Below are 14,565 nucleotides of genomic sequence, written 5' to 3'. Positions count from 1 at the left end.
TACCAGATGACATAGAATGGGAATCAACACTTTCATCCAAAACCTCTCTTTTTGAGTCTCTCCCTATTATTTTCCCTGCTTTAACCTTCCCTGCATCTCACTGTCTGCTGTTCTTTTTGTGTCGTTATTTCTCCTTTTCTTGTTCCAAACTGCATTTGGAACGCTCTAGACGGGGGGAAGTTCTTGTCCAATTGTCTCATTTGAGAGGGACGAAGAAATCAACCCCTCCCTCTTTCTCTCTCTCTCTCTCTCTCTCTCTCCCTCCCCTTCACTTTTCCTTTCTCTCCCTCTCCGTCTCTCTCTCCATCCCCTCCCCCTGTGACAGAGCACACCTGCCTGATCTTGGCTGCAGGCGTCCACACAGCGATCAGCTCTCGGCCTGCCGTGCTGCTCATCAGCTCCATCCCTCTCTGGATTTGTGGGTGTTCATCTCTACGCTTGTCGTACTCGCAGGTAAGCTCGACTCCACATGCACTCACAGAAAACTTTCCCATCGAGTGAGGATTTCGACGGAGTTTGATCGGCTTGTCTCAATGAAAGGATGCCGTTAGGTTTTGAAAGGATGAAGTTGGTTTGGTGGTTTGCAAAAATCTAAGAGTTTGCATTGGTTTTGCTTCTTGATGAAAGATGACTGATGTGTAACTTTTTATTGCAATTGCTGTGTGGTCTTAATTACAGTTCTGCGTTCTGGTAAATGAGGTCATGCATTTATTTCAAAGCTCTCTGTATTTTTTTAGGTGCTTCGGTAACTTGACGTCCTTTTATTGTTTGCATACTGCTAAAACATTTTGTATTTTTCATGCGCATATCCGCTTGTGATTTGAAGGTTATCGATTACTAATGCATGCCATATGAACCCATCTCCCTAAGGTGGTGTAATTTGTCTTTTAGCTTGAGAGGTGAGGACAGGGGTGGGCGAGACATTTTCTAAGTTTGCCAAAGTGTGACGAGTTTTCCTGCTCTCTGCTACCCTACACAAACTCACTGTGGTGAAAAAACCATTAACTTTGTGAATGCCCTTATTTTCCCTCTGTTCGTTCTTTTATTAGGCTACACCATTCTTTCCTTTTGTGCACCACTTGGCATTTAAATGTAAAAAAAGCCTGTGTAAGGCCCGAAACGGAGCAGGATTCCTATCGGGACTGCAATCTTCCCTGATAGACCTGTCTGAGAGAGCAAAGGGGGAGTGTGGAGTGAAGAGGTTTTGCACAGAAATTTGGGGCTCTGGTCTTTCTCTTGCTCTCACTCTCTCTCTCTCTCTCTCTCTCCATATCTTCTTGACTCTATTCGATCCAGAAGTCTTCTCCCATGAAATGGAACCCAGAGTGCCTTCAGCCACATGATCTTAAGGAAATGCTTTATTTTGAAGGTTAAAGAGAGAGACAGAAAGAAAGTGTGGGACCCGTGTTTTATTAATCCAGTAATGATATAGCTTCCCTCCAATCAGTGGCAGGTCTGACAAGGCACTTCCTGGTAATCCCACCGCAAAATTCCCAGCTAACTCAAAACATTCTGTGGGGGGAGAGAGCCAGCTCGGGGTTATATTCAGCAGACTTATGTTTGTTCTACAATTGTACTGTAGTATTGTTAAATTGGACAACTTTTTGATTTTGAGATGATACTGTAGCCCTATTAACCTGATTTGGCCCTATTAACCGTTTTCAAATACAACTATGGAAATAATTGTGAGACTTCTCCAAATAAACTTTTAATCACTTTTATGCATATTCTGGCCATTCCGTCACAGTTCCTGTTAAATTTCAAGACAATAAAAAACTCCTCAGGAGTGACACATTGCTACCCAAAAGCAATGTTAAAGATGGAGAGCATGCCAAGACACATGGATGCTGTGCTTAGAAATCAATGTTATTACACCAAATATGACTTTTTCAACTCTTCGGGTATACATGTAAAACATTTTTGTTGTGTTTAAAAAAGAAATACTACAAAGGAGGATTTGAGGTCTGAAAACATTGCATCTTTTAAACACATTAGTTATTCAGAAGAAATGTTGTTGAAACGAAATAAGAATGAATATTTCACCTAAACGCATACAGAACCTACAACAAAGGATGAAATCATTTTGAAGTTTTATTTATTCAGAGCTGTGCAGTAAAATCAGAGTTTTGTGGGTCTCATTTGAGATTGCGCAATAACTCTGGCACACCCCTTTTTTGTATATTTCGCTTTTGTGTGGCTATTAACCCTCTTAAATTGTAACTGTAAACAGAACATTTCCTCCCTTGATGTCTCCAGGGCAGGCAATAAGTGTTCTAAAGCCACGGGTTTCCATGTGTCTCTAACAATGTAATGTTAGGAAGAGAGAGTCATTAAATGGTGGGCATGCTGGTCTGCAGGCTGCTTTTTAGCCCTTTAAGGAAAAGAAATTGGACTTTTGGTTTTGAAGTCATGGTAGAAGCAATGCTGTTTATGACAGAATTTAAAACCATGCCTTAGAGAGATGAAGACCGAAGAAAGCAAATGCGAGTTTGTGAGTGAGTCACAAAGAGTGCAGAGAGACACAGATAGAGAAAAACAGAGAGAGAAGGAGACTTAAGGGTATATAGATGGACTGCATATGCATTTTCCAAGTCTTATAATAAAGACGGTACAATCATGGTCAATAACTCCAATGTTATTTCTTTCATTTTCTCATGGGCCAAAATAAGCAGCCGGTCTCCAGCGTAAAATTGGTTGTTCGGTGTTCGAATGACTTTTTGTGGCTTTTGGTATAGATCCCTTGATGGCAACCATTTTGATGGGCTTATCCATAGTTCTGATCTGTGAGAAAGTCTAATTGTATTCTGGCAGTGGCTTTGGATTGTGGGTTAGTGGTCTGGAACCGTTTCGACCGCTGAGACCAGAGTGGTTGAAAGCCTTTTACATTGGTGTAGCCCAAGAGTACCGTGTGCTGAGCTGAATCCTAAGCCTACTTTTTTACATTTATTATGATGTCTTTTTTGTGCATTAGTTTTGAAACATGAACCATTGGAATGAGCAGATAAAACATTGTTGGAACTCTGGGGGAATTCTGGGTATTTTATGGGTTTCTGTTAAGGAATGCTTTCAACAAATAGAGAAATAAAATGAGGCTGGGTGTAACAAGACGATTGGACTGTGAATCTCTCTGCGTTGCCTTAAAACTGAATGTTTAATTGTTTTAAACACAAGGACGCCTGTTTTAAATGTCCTGCAACCTGTAAATGCAATTCTTTGAGTCACACTGTTCTTAAGTACGTAGTACCAGGAACCAACATAATCTTTGACCTCACTTCTAATTATCAAATTCTTTGTGGAGACACATCATACCTGCTGTGACAACCCAGATTTAAAGTCCTGCACAACCAAAAGATTGAGTGGAAACAAGTACATAGGATGTGAAATGGAGAGTTCTTAATTTGTTGTTTTTTTCCTCCAGATCATTAAAAGCCCACACTTTAAGACCAGGGAACGTCCAGTGGTGATTCTGGTTCTGTAAAACACTTCGCTTGGTTAAGACTGTTGCCCGACCCACAGATATAGGAAAATCAAAGCTGAGAGCTTGTAAAAGCCTGGTTCAAGCTGTGATAAATCGTATCTCAAGTGTATTTCTTCGAACTAATTAAGTCTAATCACTGTAACGTTAAGCCATATGATTTTGGTCCGTTGGATCCAGCCAAAGACATTCTGTTCGGCAATCATGCCAAAACAAGATAATTCAGAAATATCGCACGAGTGCTGTTGTACTGAATATCAGCTGTAGCTAAACGCAGCCCTGTTCATGTGCAGTGCATGAACATGATATTGCTTTATACTGCAGTTCTATAAACAAATATCGTGACTCTTGTAATGTTGCTTGGCCAATGAAGTTAGAAGACTGGCGCATGGAACAAATTTTACTTTTTGGAACATTTTGTCACAAAGCACCTATTCTCATGAGCCGTTCTGATTTTCGTTAAATTTCCCCTGACACCATCCGTTTGTTTGCCAGGCTTTAACAGCAGCCTGTGGTTTGTTGACAAGACGCAACTAAAATGCAGCAGCAGCTCTTCCCATGATCCTTTGCAAACAGACTCAGTCATGGTGACATCCAAAGCAGGAATATATAATGCCTAAAGGGCTTTTCATACTGCTGACCAAGCTTTGAACTGTGGCTTCATTTCTGCTGGAAATATATTCATCCTTTGGCTCAGCTAGAAGAGAAACACTGAGGCAATGGTTCAAATCCAAGAGAGCATGCATCCATATGTAAATGCGTAAATGTATATCTAGAATTCAATTCTGATAAATGTTTCTGCTAAAGGTGCTGAGGGTATTTTGTAGATATCTAGCCTGGAGACCACTTTAATGATAAATGGTCTATATACAAGCCTGAGAACGTATTGCATTTTATAGCAAATTCATCAGAGGCCATGCTGTTGTTGCGAAATGCTATTAAATAAAACAGCAACAGCATTCCTAAAGAAGCATGTTGTTCTTTTTGAAACACGAGCGTTGTGCCGTTGTTGGTGCTGGAGAAACCTCTGAAAATGGGTTCAGTATGCTCTCCCGCAGTGCAAATCAACATTAACAAGGTATCTGAGGTTGAAGGTCACTTTGGAGTAAGAGGTGGGAGTCATATTTTCCCATTTTTTGTTTTATTGAACTCATAGGAGTTTGAAACTCTAAACTTCCCTTTTATAACCTTCCCTGACGAAAAGCAAGATTGATCATGTTGGTCTTTTCAGCCCAGATTCTGTATTTTTAAATGCAAAGTTCCTGGCTCCGAAGTGATTTTCAGCCTGCTCTCTTACATTTTTACTGTTCTTCAATAGCATACGTGGCCCAAATCGAACTACACGGGTCCTCGCCAAGTATAAATGCGTTAAGCTGCATCGCCAACTCCATTTGCTTTAGGACTTATGGAAAAGCTGTTTTCCAGATGAGGCTTTCAAGGTCAGATCCACAGGTTCCCAGAGTTCAAGCATATAAGCAGAGTGGTTTTTCACTGTCCGTTACCATTCATCTACTGTAATTATGCTGGATGTTGATTACATGGACCTGAGATGACCCTTAAATGTTGAACTGAGCTATGGGAATCTCCTACTTTGCCATTTCCATGTCATTTGGCAGCTCGCAGCTCCTCCCCAGACATATGTTTATGTGGACGACGTTGAGCACTCTGTCTGAAAGAGACGACAGTTTTATTCTTCCTGACTAAACGCATGAATGACATTGGGTATGGAGTTTAAAACCAGGTCAAACATCAACAGTTCCCACAGAGTTAGTGTATGAACAGTCCACAGTGTTTGCCTAAATTGTTTGATACCCCTCGTTAGAATGCCAACCACTGTTTAACCGTTCAATATTTTGTGGTTTGTCAGTATGTGCACTTATAGATTTACCAGTGACCTTATAGCTCGGCTGAACAAAAGAACAGAAACTATTGGTTTCCATTAAAATATTTGTTATTATGAACCAAAGGTTTTATCATAAAAATCATTTAAAAATCCTTTTGTAGTGTGTTTTGGGCATTTTTCCGATAGGATTTAATGTGTTCTTTTGGTTCTAATCTGCCAGAAAACATCCCGCCGAAAGGATCCACCACAAACCAGTAGACACCATTAAAGTTTCCACTAAAGCAAATACAATTCCCATTATAACAATTCAACTTTCTATCATATCATGGTTAAGGTTCTATTCTTTTTCCACCAAAAAAGGTTCAGTTTCCAGACTCTGCTTTTAGCCTATAGCACCTACATAGCTCAGTCACATTCACTTTTCCTACATCTGCCATTTGACATTTAACTTCTCACCTTTCACCTCACCGCTCTCCAATGCCACCAGAGACAGTGAGACCTCACCCGTTGTATCACCTCTGACCTTTAACCCCATCTCCTCTTTGTGCTCCAGGCCTTCACTAGCAACATGAAATCGGCCTGTCTTTCCCTGCTTCTGGTGTCTGTATGCTGGGCTCTACCCTTTCGTCAGTCCGGCTTCCTGGACTTCATGATGGAGGATGAGCCGGCCTCAGGAGATGGTCCAGACTTGCGCAAACCCCCAATTTCCAAAATACCAGAGGAGCCTGATAGGGATCTGATGCCTGAGGGACCTGAAGGACCTTTCTGCCCCTTCCGATGCCAGTGCCACCTACGAGTGGCCCAGTGTTCGGATCTAGGTAAACTGCTCTATGACATAAATTAGACTAGACTGCTTGCTGGATGGAACATGTGCTCTTAAAACCTTAGGAACACAGAGGGGAATATTTTTGAACAATGACAGTTTGGGGTACCAAAATGAGGCTTAGAAATGATAAACACCATAAGACCCTAAAAGGATTATTTTTGTGGAAATGATTTTTTGGGTGAGCTATACGCTATAAAATATTTTTTCAGTCAGTGTTTTATCTGGTTTCTGAACAACATCGTAAAACACAAAAGATTTTGATGAATTTTAGTTGATGACAACATGTGGAATTGAAAAAAAACAGATTTCATTGCAAGCATAGTTCACAATGTTTTCGTATCTCCTGTGGGTTTATTCTAACACCTGTTGTTAATTTCTTTATTGTAAAAACTTTCATAAGTTCAATGCCGTCATGAACAAATACTCTTTTTATTTGATCTTACCATTGTTGAGTCATCATTGAATAACCAATGTCACAGTTTCAAAACCACTTTAAATGTTTTCACATGCTGTTAACTGTGCTCACTTCCGTAGTTGAGTAGGCATTAACCACCAGACGGCTGCCTCGTTTTCCTAATTGAATCCCCAGGCGTGTGCATGTGTATATTAGTATTTGAGACAGTATTACTTTTATAAGGTTACTTCCAGGATAACTGCCTTTATTCCCGTAAATCCGGCCCGTCCTCAGGCTCACTGCGATTTCCAAATTTAAGAACAGTTGGTTCAAATAGTTGAAAAGACTTTTCATGATCCTTGTAAACTGTTACGAGATTATCCATTGTTTTGAGTTCGGTTAAGTTTACTTAAACTATTTTTGTAACCCAAATGTTTTAATAGCTTGGGCATTCTACTTAACATGTAAGTATCAGGTTCCTCATATCTCACCTTAGGTATCGCACCAGATGTTTATCTTGATATTTCACAGTGTGTTTTCAGATTTGACCCTAAGCAGAAGCAGCATTACTATTGGATAACAAGCACATCTTTTTTTTATAAAATTTTGAAATAAAACATTTGTTCCTTTCACTAAAAATAGTTTTTACAAGTAGAACATGTATAGCTTTAACAAGACTACTTAAGATTAACGATTTAATGGATCAATATTATGTCTTAAAAAAGATTTAAAAATGAAATAAAAACAAGTAAAATATAGTACATTGATATTTTTTTGACATCCCAGAATGCCACGTCGTACATTATCCATGCTTTCTTGGGTAGCATAGCTTTTACACAAAACTCAAAAGATCAATCTGGCTCAAGGTTTGTTTGAAAAGAACTACAACAAACCAAAACCAACCATTTTGGAAAAGAGATGGAAAGAGATGGATTTAAAGGAACAGAGAAAAGAGAAAGAAAAGATGGATAAATAGTTTGTTCTTGCAGTCTCTCTGGCATCAAGCACTCATTTCCTCCACATGCCAAATGGCTTGAAACAGATCGGGAAAAGGGGGTGGGGGGAGATAGGTGTGTTCAGACAGGCCTGTTCTCCATCTACGTTCACCTCTTTCCAGTAAATGATGTGACCCAGTTTAGAAAGCTCTGCAGCTGCTTCTCAGAGAACCGTTTGGAATGAGACCAGAAACCCAGAAACACTGACGAGAAAAGTGTGATGAAGGGCCCGACTGGGTTTTGTTCAGTATTGTGTGTTACCAACTGAGGGCAGATACAAGATAACACCAGCCATTATATTTTGTGTTTACTTGTCAGAAGTATGATTATAATACTCGTGAAAGGTAACGGAAGGAAAGGGGTCACAGTACAGGGAGTGGAGAGAGAGAGAGCTCACTAAAACATGAACATTTCCTCATCATTTACTCACCATTAAGTCATTCCAAGTCTTTTGTTGAAGACAAACGGAGATGCTTTTCCATTTTTCCATTCAGTGAAAGTCGATCCGGGAACAGACAAAATACCATAAAAGTTGGATAAATGTAATGTATAATCAGTAATAAACTTCTGTGTAGCTATAGTGAAAGTCTTCCAGCTGTAAAGTATGAACACTCCGTGTGAGACAAAGACTGTCATTTTAAAAGTTATGTTTCCCTCGCTGTCATGGACATTGTACTCAAAAGATTCCCTTTAAGTAGTCTTGTGGATTACCACATTTCGAATAGTTTAATATGTTTAATGGGTTTTCGAAGATGCTGCACATTCTCATCCTATCCTATGTTGTCAATGTAATTTTAATCTTATTAAGAAATAATTTCATTAAGGTTTCCACCGGTTTTCATTTTCGTAACAGCTTTTTATAATACAGAATAATGCACAAATAAAACACTCTTAAACCTACAAGGAATGCTCTGCTATTCATTAAGAAATGTAGCCACAAGGAAATGAGACCAAACAGAGCAGAACTTTCTCACCAGCAGTTATATGTCTGGCTGTTCTCTGCGTGCTCTTTTGCATTCTTTTACTTTTGTGGTTATATAATTTACAGGTTTAAATTCTTAAACTGTTTATACTATTCACCCACAAATAATGTTCTTCTTTAAAAGCTCTTTGAGTTGATAGAGAAGTATTTATGTGTGTTTATTATTGTTCTAAATTAATTGGTTTCTCAGTTAGTTAAAAGTGTTTGGACACTCAAAAATGTAGAAATATCAGAGAGTCGTCTGCAAACATATGACGCAAGAGCTTTTCTTGGGACTGCCTTTACTTTTCCTATCCATCTTTCGTCTTTATTTCATCTGGGTTCAAGGTGTTTTTTAGTCAGTTCCCTCGAGTACACACGGGTGTCCTAACAGCCACATGTAGTTTATCACATACATCTGACAACCAGAATGTGCCTGAAAACAGTTTTGTTTTGTCCTGTCAAAAACTTTTGTTTCCATAATGTTTTGCTTGAAAAGTGTGTTTTCTATATCTTCAGAATATATTCCACTCAGAAAACAAAGAATTTAAAATGTGGCATAATTCTGCCACTAAAGTATAATTTCCACCCATGTTAACCTAGACTGCAGATTTGTTTGCAGGCTGTTTTATATTCTCATTCAATGTTGTCAAAATCAAATTTCCTTCCGTCGTCACTGCCTTTATAGTCCTTCCAAGAGGACTGTAAGATATCTGGCCCTGGGGCGACGTCTGATTAACTCCATGAACTTCCAGGACTGTTTGGAAACATGAGAATAATGTAGAATGTGAGCCATCATAACCCAATGAAACTCTAACGCTAGCATCTGTTTCTTTCTGCGTATAGTTGATTTTTGGCAGTTGCAATTGTTATAGTCTTACGTCCAAACATATTTGATGCAAATTAAACATTGACTGATGCGCAATCTGTTCAAAACATTTGACTGACTGAAAAGAATTTAAGCAGTTTAGAGTCGGCAACTGTTTCTTTTCAGTATTGTTTGACTGAATGAGAAACATTTAAGTGATTTAGAATCTGCACCTCGTTTTATTTAGTTCATTTGACAGAATCAAGAAACTTTAGGGAGTTTGAAAATTGCATTTAGTTTGCTGCAGTTTGAAGGCTTCCTTTGAAACCCTTTTCTTAGATTGCTACCCCATAAAACCTTATTATAGCTCTTCTACAAAATCTATACAGTGATGGCTAGCCGAGACCAATCCAATGCTTGCATTCTTTGTGCCATTTAAGCATTGTGTTGGAATGCAACCAGTAGCAAACTGTACACCCATGAAAAAATGTCAGTGTGTGTACCACTAGCTAAGAATGAAAGGTTTTGGCAAAGGGGCAAAATGTCACGAAAACATTGATCACCCCCTAATGTCAAATACGATTTGTCATCTTACTGTTTGTGGTTTTGTGTCTCTCAGGTTTGAAGGCTGTCCCAGAAAAAATTCCCTTGGAAACAACTTTGCTGGATTTGCAGAACAACAAGATCACAGAGATCAAGGAAAATGACTTCAAAGGCCTGAAGGGTCTCCAAGTGAGATATTAAACGACTCTCATTTTCTCTATTTTTTTCTTTTATTTGCTTAGAAAGGATCTTAACATTTTGCTATGACCTAGGAACAGAGAAAACAAAATTCAAAAATTCCAATCAAAACCATTTGTGAGGATTTTACACCAAAACCCATTTTCCCAAATGCTTTAGCTGTACTAAGAAATAATCTTAGCATCCAGAGAAAACAATTGGACGGCAATTGCATAACAAATGTGGAGCTGGGTTTTACAGTTTGCAAACCACAGTGATCCAGTGTAAATGTCTGCTCTTTTTTTTTAACGCTGCTAATAGTCTCTGGAGTTATATTCACATACACTTTACAAAACAACGTGTTTATAAAGCTCATGATTCATACGTCTCACAGGCTTTTGAAAGCCATCCTTTCCAGTAAAACTTCTCTCAGCTGTGGATATCTCTGGTCTGAGGAATGTGGTGGTCCCAGGTGCAGAGCTGTTATGATTCTCTTCTGGAGCAAATCCACAGTTTTGTTCTCTGACATAACCTCCTGAGGTTCAATAAATATACAGTCTTTCACGGAGGCTTGTTTCTTAGTTTAAGCTTAGCATCCACATGGTGCTTGGATCTGATTGGCGAAAAAGTGAACCGAACCAAAAGGGAGAAAACTGTGCCAAAATGTTACATGAGCTGTCGTTATTTAAATTTCATAAGGAAATCTATTTTTTACTGAATGCCAGAGGGTTTGTGATGTCAAATTCAAGTGTAAGATACTCAACCCTGTTAATGTCAACCCTTTATGGTTCTATGTAATACTGTCCTCTGAGGATGTTTTTGACTATATTCCGACTTTTGCTTCCTTTAGACACTCATCCTGGTGAACAATAAGATCACCATTATCCATGCCAAGGCCTTTTCGTCTATGATCAACCTGGAAAGACTCTACCTGTCTAAGAATCTTCTAAAGGATGTTCCATCTAACATACCAAAAAGCCTCCAGGAGCTGCGTATTCACGAGAACCAGATTACAAAGATTAAGAAGACCTCCTTTTCTGGGATGGCCAATGTTATTGTAATGGGTATGAATATTTGTCACTATTTGCACATGATAAAGTTAAGGCTGGCCACGAAAGGACTCATAAGCATGCTTTCGTAAGATGTGAGGTAGGGCCAAAACACTCTAGAAGAAGATTTGATGTGTTTAAATAACATTTCGTCCATCTGGGATAATTTGCTTTAAACTAACAATTTTTTTTTCATTCACTCACACTCACACTTCAGATGTGTACGGCTTTTCACATGAAACACCAAAATAGAAAGAAAATGTTATTTCAACACTTAAACAATGCATTTTTGACAATTGGCTCTTACTGTTCCCTCTGTTTTCTTTCAGAGCTTGGCTCTAACCCTCTGAGTAGCAATGGGGTTGACAACGGAGCCTTCACGGATCTGAAGAGGGTGTCTTACATCCGTATTGCTGACACCAACATTACCTCCATTCCCAAAGGTACTGCACTGTACCGCAAAGAATGGTGGAATGATGAATTGATCTTAATTGATGTTGATCTTAATCTTTGTTGTCCAAACAATGTCCAGGTCTGCCCAACTCCTTGTTTGAACTTCACTTGGATGGAAACAAGATCACCAAAGTTACTGCTGAAAGTCTTAAGGGCCTCAAGCACCTGTCCAAGTAAATGCATCCTTTTTATTATAAATCCCATGCTATGTCTGTTTGACACATTTAACAGTTAAATATGCCTCCTAAGTCTTCATCCAAAACATAATAGTGGAAATAATATACTAAATATAAAAAAATTGTAACATTGCATGACACGCGGTATGCTTAGGATGATATGGCTTGTGCCCCAACCCCAACTCCCCTGGAGACCCAGATACCAAGACCTCTTTGCATGCATCGGTTTGCTTTGAATAGCACAGGGAAATAGAGCATTCATATTACAAGGATTTTCCACCGCACATGCCTAGATCCCAAGACTGGAATCACAACCAAAACGTTATAAAAATCACCTGGAGCATTGACTCGGAATGGATTATGCGAAGATTTCGTAAGAGATTGTTTTAGTGTTGGCCCCATGATCCTAATCATTATTGACAAGGGAAATTAATAAAATACCGTGTCTTTGTCGGCAAAACATCTTTCAGAATTGTTGTTTATTTACCTGTGGGTATTTGCAGGCTGGGATTGAGTCATAATGAGATCAGTGTGGTGGAGAATGGCTCTCTGGCCAATGTGCCTCATTTGAGGGAACTTCATCTAGACAGTAATGCGCTAACTGCCATCCCGTCGGGCCTGCCAGATCACAAATACATCCAGGTGAGGGATTTTACATGCAAAAACATTCAGTAAACAGTGAGGTTTATAGAATCTTGAGATGTCTAAATTGGTCTTAAATCATCTGGCCATCTACTTATACTTCTATCAAATTGCAGGTGATCTATCTTCATGCCAACAAGATTGCCGCCGTTGGAACGGAAGACTTCTGCCCTCCCGGCTATAACACAAAGAAGGCAATGTATTCAGGCATTAGCCTGTTTAGTAATCCAGTGTCCTATTGGGAGATCCAGCCGATCACCTTCCGTTGCGTCTTCGACCGTTCGGCCATCCAACTGGGCAACTACAGGAAGAAATAGAGCGTCCAATCGGAGGGCTCAATCACTGTTTTCACCCCGCCTCTTCCTGTATGATCCTATTCCTTTCAAGCACATAACTTAGTCTGAATGTCAGTTAACTCACAATAAACTTTTCTGCATACTGGACAGATATCACATGATATTTCAATACTTTGGCTCACCTAGAAGCAGTACTCAAATAGCCAAATGCATTTACATTTTTTCATGATATGAAAACGCATAATGTGATCTTGAATTGCAATGTATGCGGAGGGAAAAAAAGAAAGATTTATATAAAGCCATAACCACTTAGAAATTCCACGATCGCACATTGCCCTTACACGCATTGAAATTATCATTTTGAAGGTCCGTTCTGGCTTCTTCTGGATCTTCTGGACCTAAGCCATGTTTCTAAAGCTGGCCTGCAGAGCGGGCAGCAAGGGGTTTTAACTAACAAATACAGCCAAACAAAAGCTTGTATACTAGAATGTACTCAGTTATAACTTTCTGTGTAGTGCTAGTGTTCAGATGTTGTTTAAATGTACTCGCATAACATCCGTCTCTCTCTTGTAGTCATTTGAAATTGGAGGAAGACAGGAGGTTGAAATGTTAGGCTGTTTTCATGTTTCGACTCAATTCAGATGTTTTTGGTGACATTTGTATTCATTGGTTTTCTTGGATCCATGTAACATAGAGCAGAATGCCTTACCTAGGTGAACGAAGCTCTTTGAGATGTTGAATAAACTATGTTGTCGTTTCGATGAAAGTGATTCCCAGAAATGTATATGCATGCTTTTCTATGCACCTTTCTCAATGATTGTGGTGTTACGTGTGAGCGCGTGTTTGTGCTATTCGTTCTTGTCCCCTCGTTTTTTTGTTGAATGTCTGTGTTTCAGTCTGGTGGGACTGGAAGGAAGACGTTGGACGCGGACGCCTCCTTTGCTTTCATGAGAGTCTGGAATGTCTCTTGTATAGACGCTGTACATAAATGCTGTATAAAAGAATCCTATCAATGCTTTGAAGCACAAGCCCTTACAGTAGTTTGGACTTTAATATATCGGCAATAAAGGTAATCCCTTTCTCTCTTTCTCTCTCTCTCTGCGCATTGAGGGCTCCGACACAGGTTTCTCGAACCAAATAAACAGTCAAACATGCTTCAAGTATCATCATGCTTTCTGGGGGCTTTCAATGTTCACACACTGTACTCATAGGGTGTTTTTATGGGATTTCCAGGTGTATATTTGGGTTTGAGGCGAGTTACACTGAATTGTATTTTGTCCAGAAAAATCTAATCAAATATCTTTATTACAATAAAAGTTTGTTTTAATGAATTTAATATTAATCATATTTTTTCTGGTTAAATTAGATTTTGTTTAATGAGATTAGTGATTAGTAATAAAAATTACACTAATATCCACTATACCCGAATGTTACACTAATGGGGAGATATACACTCATAAAATGATATACAAAAATAAACCTGAATTAAAAAAAAAATTACACTAATATACACTATACCCGAATGTTACACTAATGAGCAGATATACACTAATAAAATAATATACAAAAAATAGATCTGAATTGAAATCTACAGTTGACGTTTGCATAATTAAATATGATTTTACCCTAAGGCTATTAGATTGAATAATTTCCTTAAAACAAAAGACCAATCTACTAAAATGTTGTATTGCAATTCAGGTTTTTAGATGTTTATTTGAAGTCACATTTGCCTGGAGCTTTGGAAAAAGTACCACGTTTGAGTGTCAGCTCTGGTTTGTTTATCAAACACATGGATTTAAACTTGTATATCATTTATATTAATTATTATTTTATAAATGATGTGTCATTGATTTAGGTGGAAACATTAAGCACTAAATGGCATATATTTTGTACGTTAAAGTGCTATTATGTTTCTCTTCCAGTCAAA

General features: G+C 38.7%; 1 protein-coding gene across 1 annotated transcript; it reads left to right on the top strand.

Moving 5' to 3' along the window:
* The first annotated feature begins 295 nt into the window (after window positions 1–295).
* On the top strand, window positions 296–13,792 carry dcn (decorin). The gene is made up of 8 exons (XM_056748107.1): window positions 296–453; window positions 5,872–6,136; window positions 9,922–10,034; window positions 10,873–11,086; window positions 11,401–11,514; window positions 11,604–11,697; window positions 12,204–12,342; window positions 12,459–13,792. Exons 2-8 carry the CDS (start codon window positions 5,887–5,889, stop codon window positions 12,657–12,659), a joined length of 1,125 nt encoding a protein of 374 aa, XP_056604085.1. The 5' UTR covers window positions 296–453; window positions 5,872–5,886; the 3' UTR covers window positions 12,660–13,792.
* Window positions 13,793–14,565: the final 773 nt, after the last annotated feature.

The sequence above is a fragment of the Triplophysa dalaica genome, chromosome 5 (assembly GCF_015846415.1).
Source record: "Triplophysa dalaica isolate WHDGS20190420 chromosome 5, ASM1584641v1, whole genome shotgun sequence".
Classification (NCBI taxonomy): domain Eukaryota; kingdom Metazoa; phylum Chordata; class Actinopteri; order Cypriniformes; family Nemacheilidae; genus Triplophysa; species Triplophysa dalaica.
Note: the sequence above shows the minus strand (reverse complement) of the source record. Positions and strands in the feature narration are given on the sequence as shown.

Excerpts from the sequence above, each read along its gene's own strand:
- dcn (XM_056748107.1), top strand. The coding sequence starts at position 5,887 with ATGAAATCGGCCTGTCTTTCCCTGCTTCTGGTGTCTGTATGCTGGGCT. Across the intron at positions 11,087-11,400 it reads GGCCAATGTTATTGTAATGG|AGCTTGGCTCTAACCCTCTG; the intron begins GTATGAATATTT and ends GTTTTCTTTCAG. Across the intron at positions 12,343-12,458 it reads CAGATCACAAATACATCCAG|GTGATCTATCTTCATGCCAA; the intron begins GTGAGGGATTTT and ends ATCAAATTGCAG.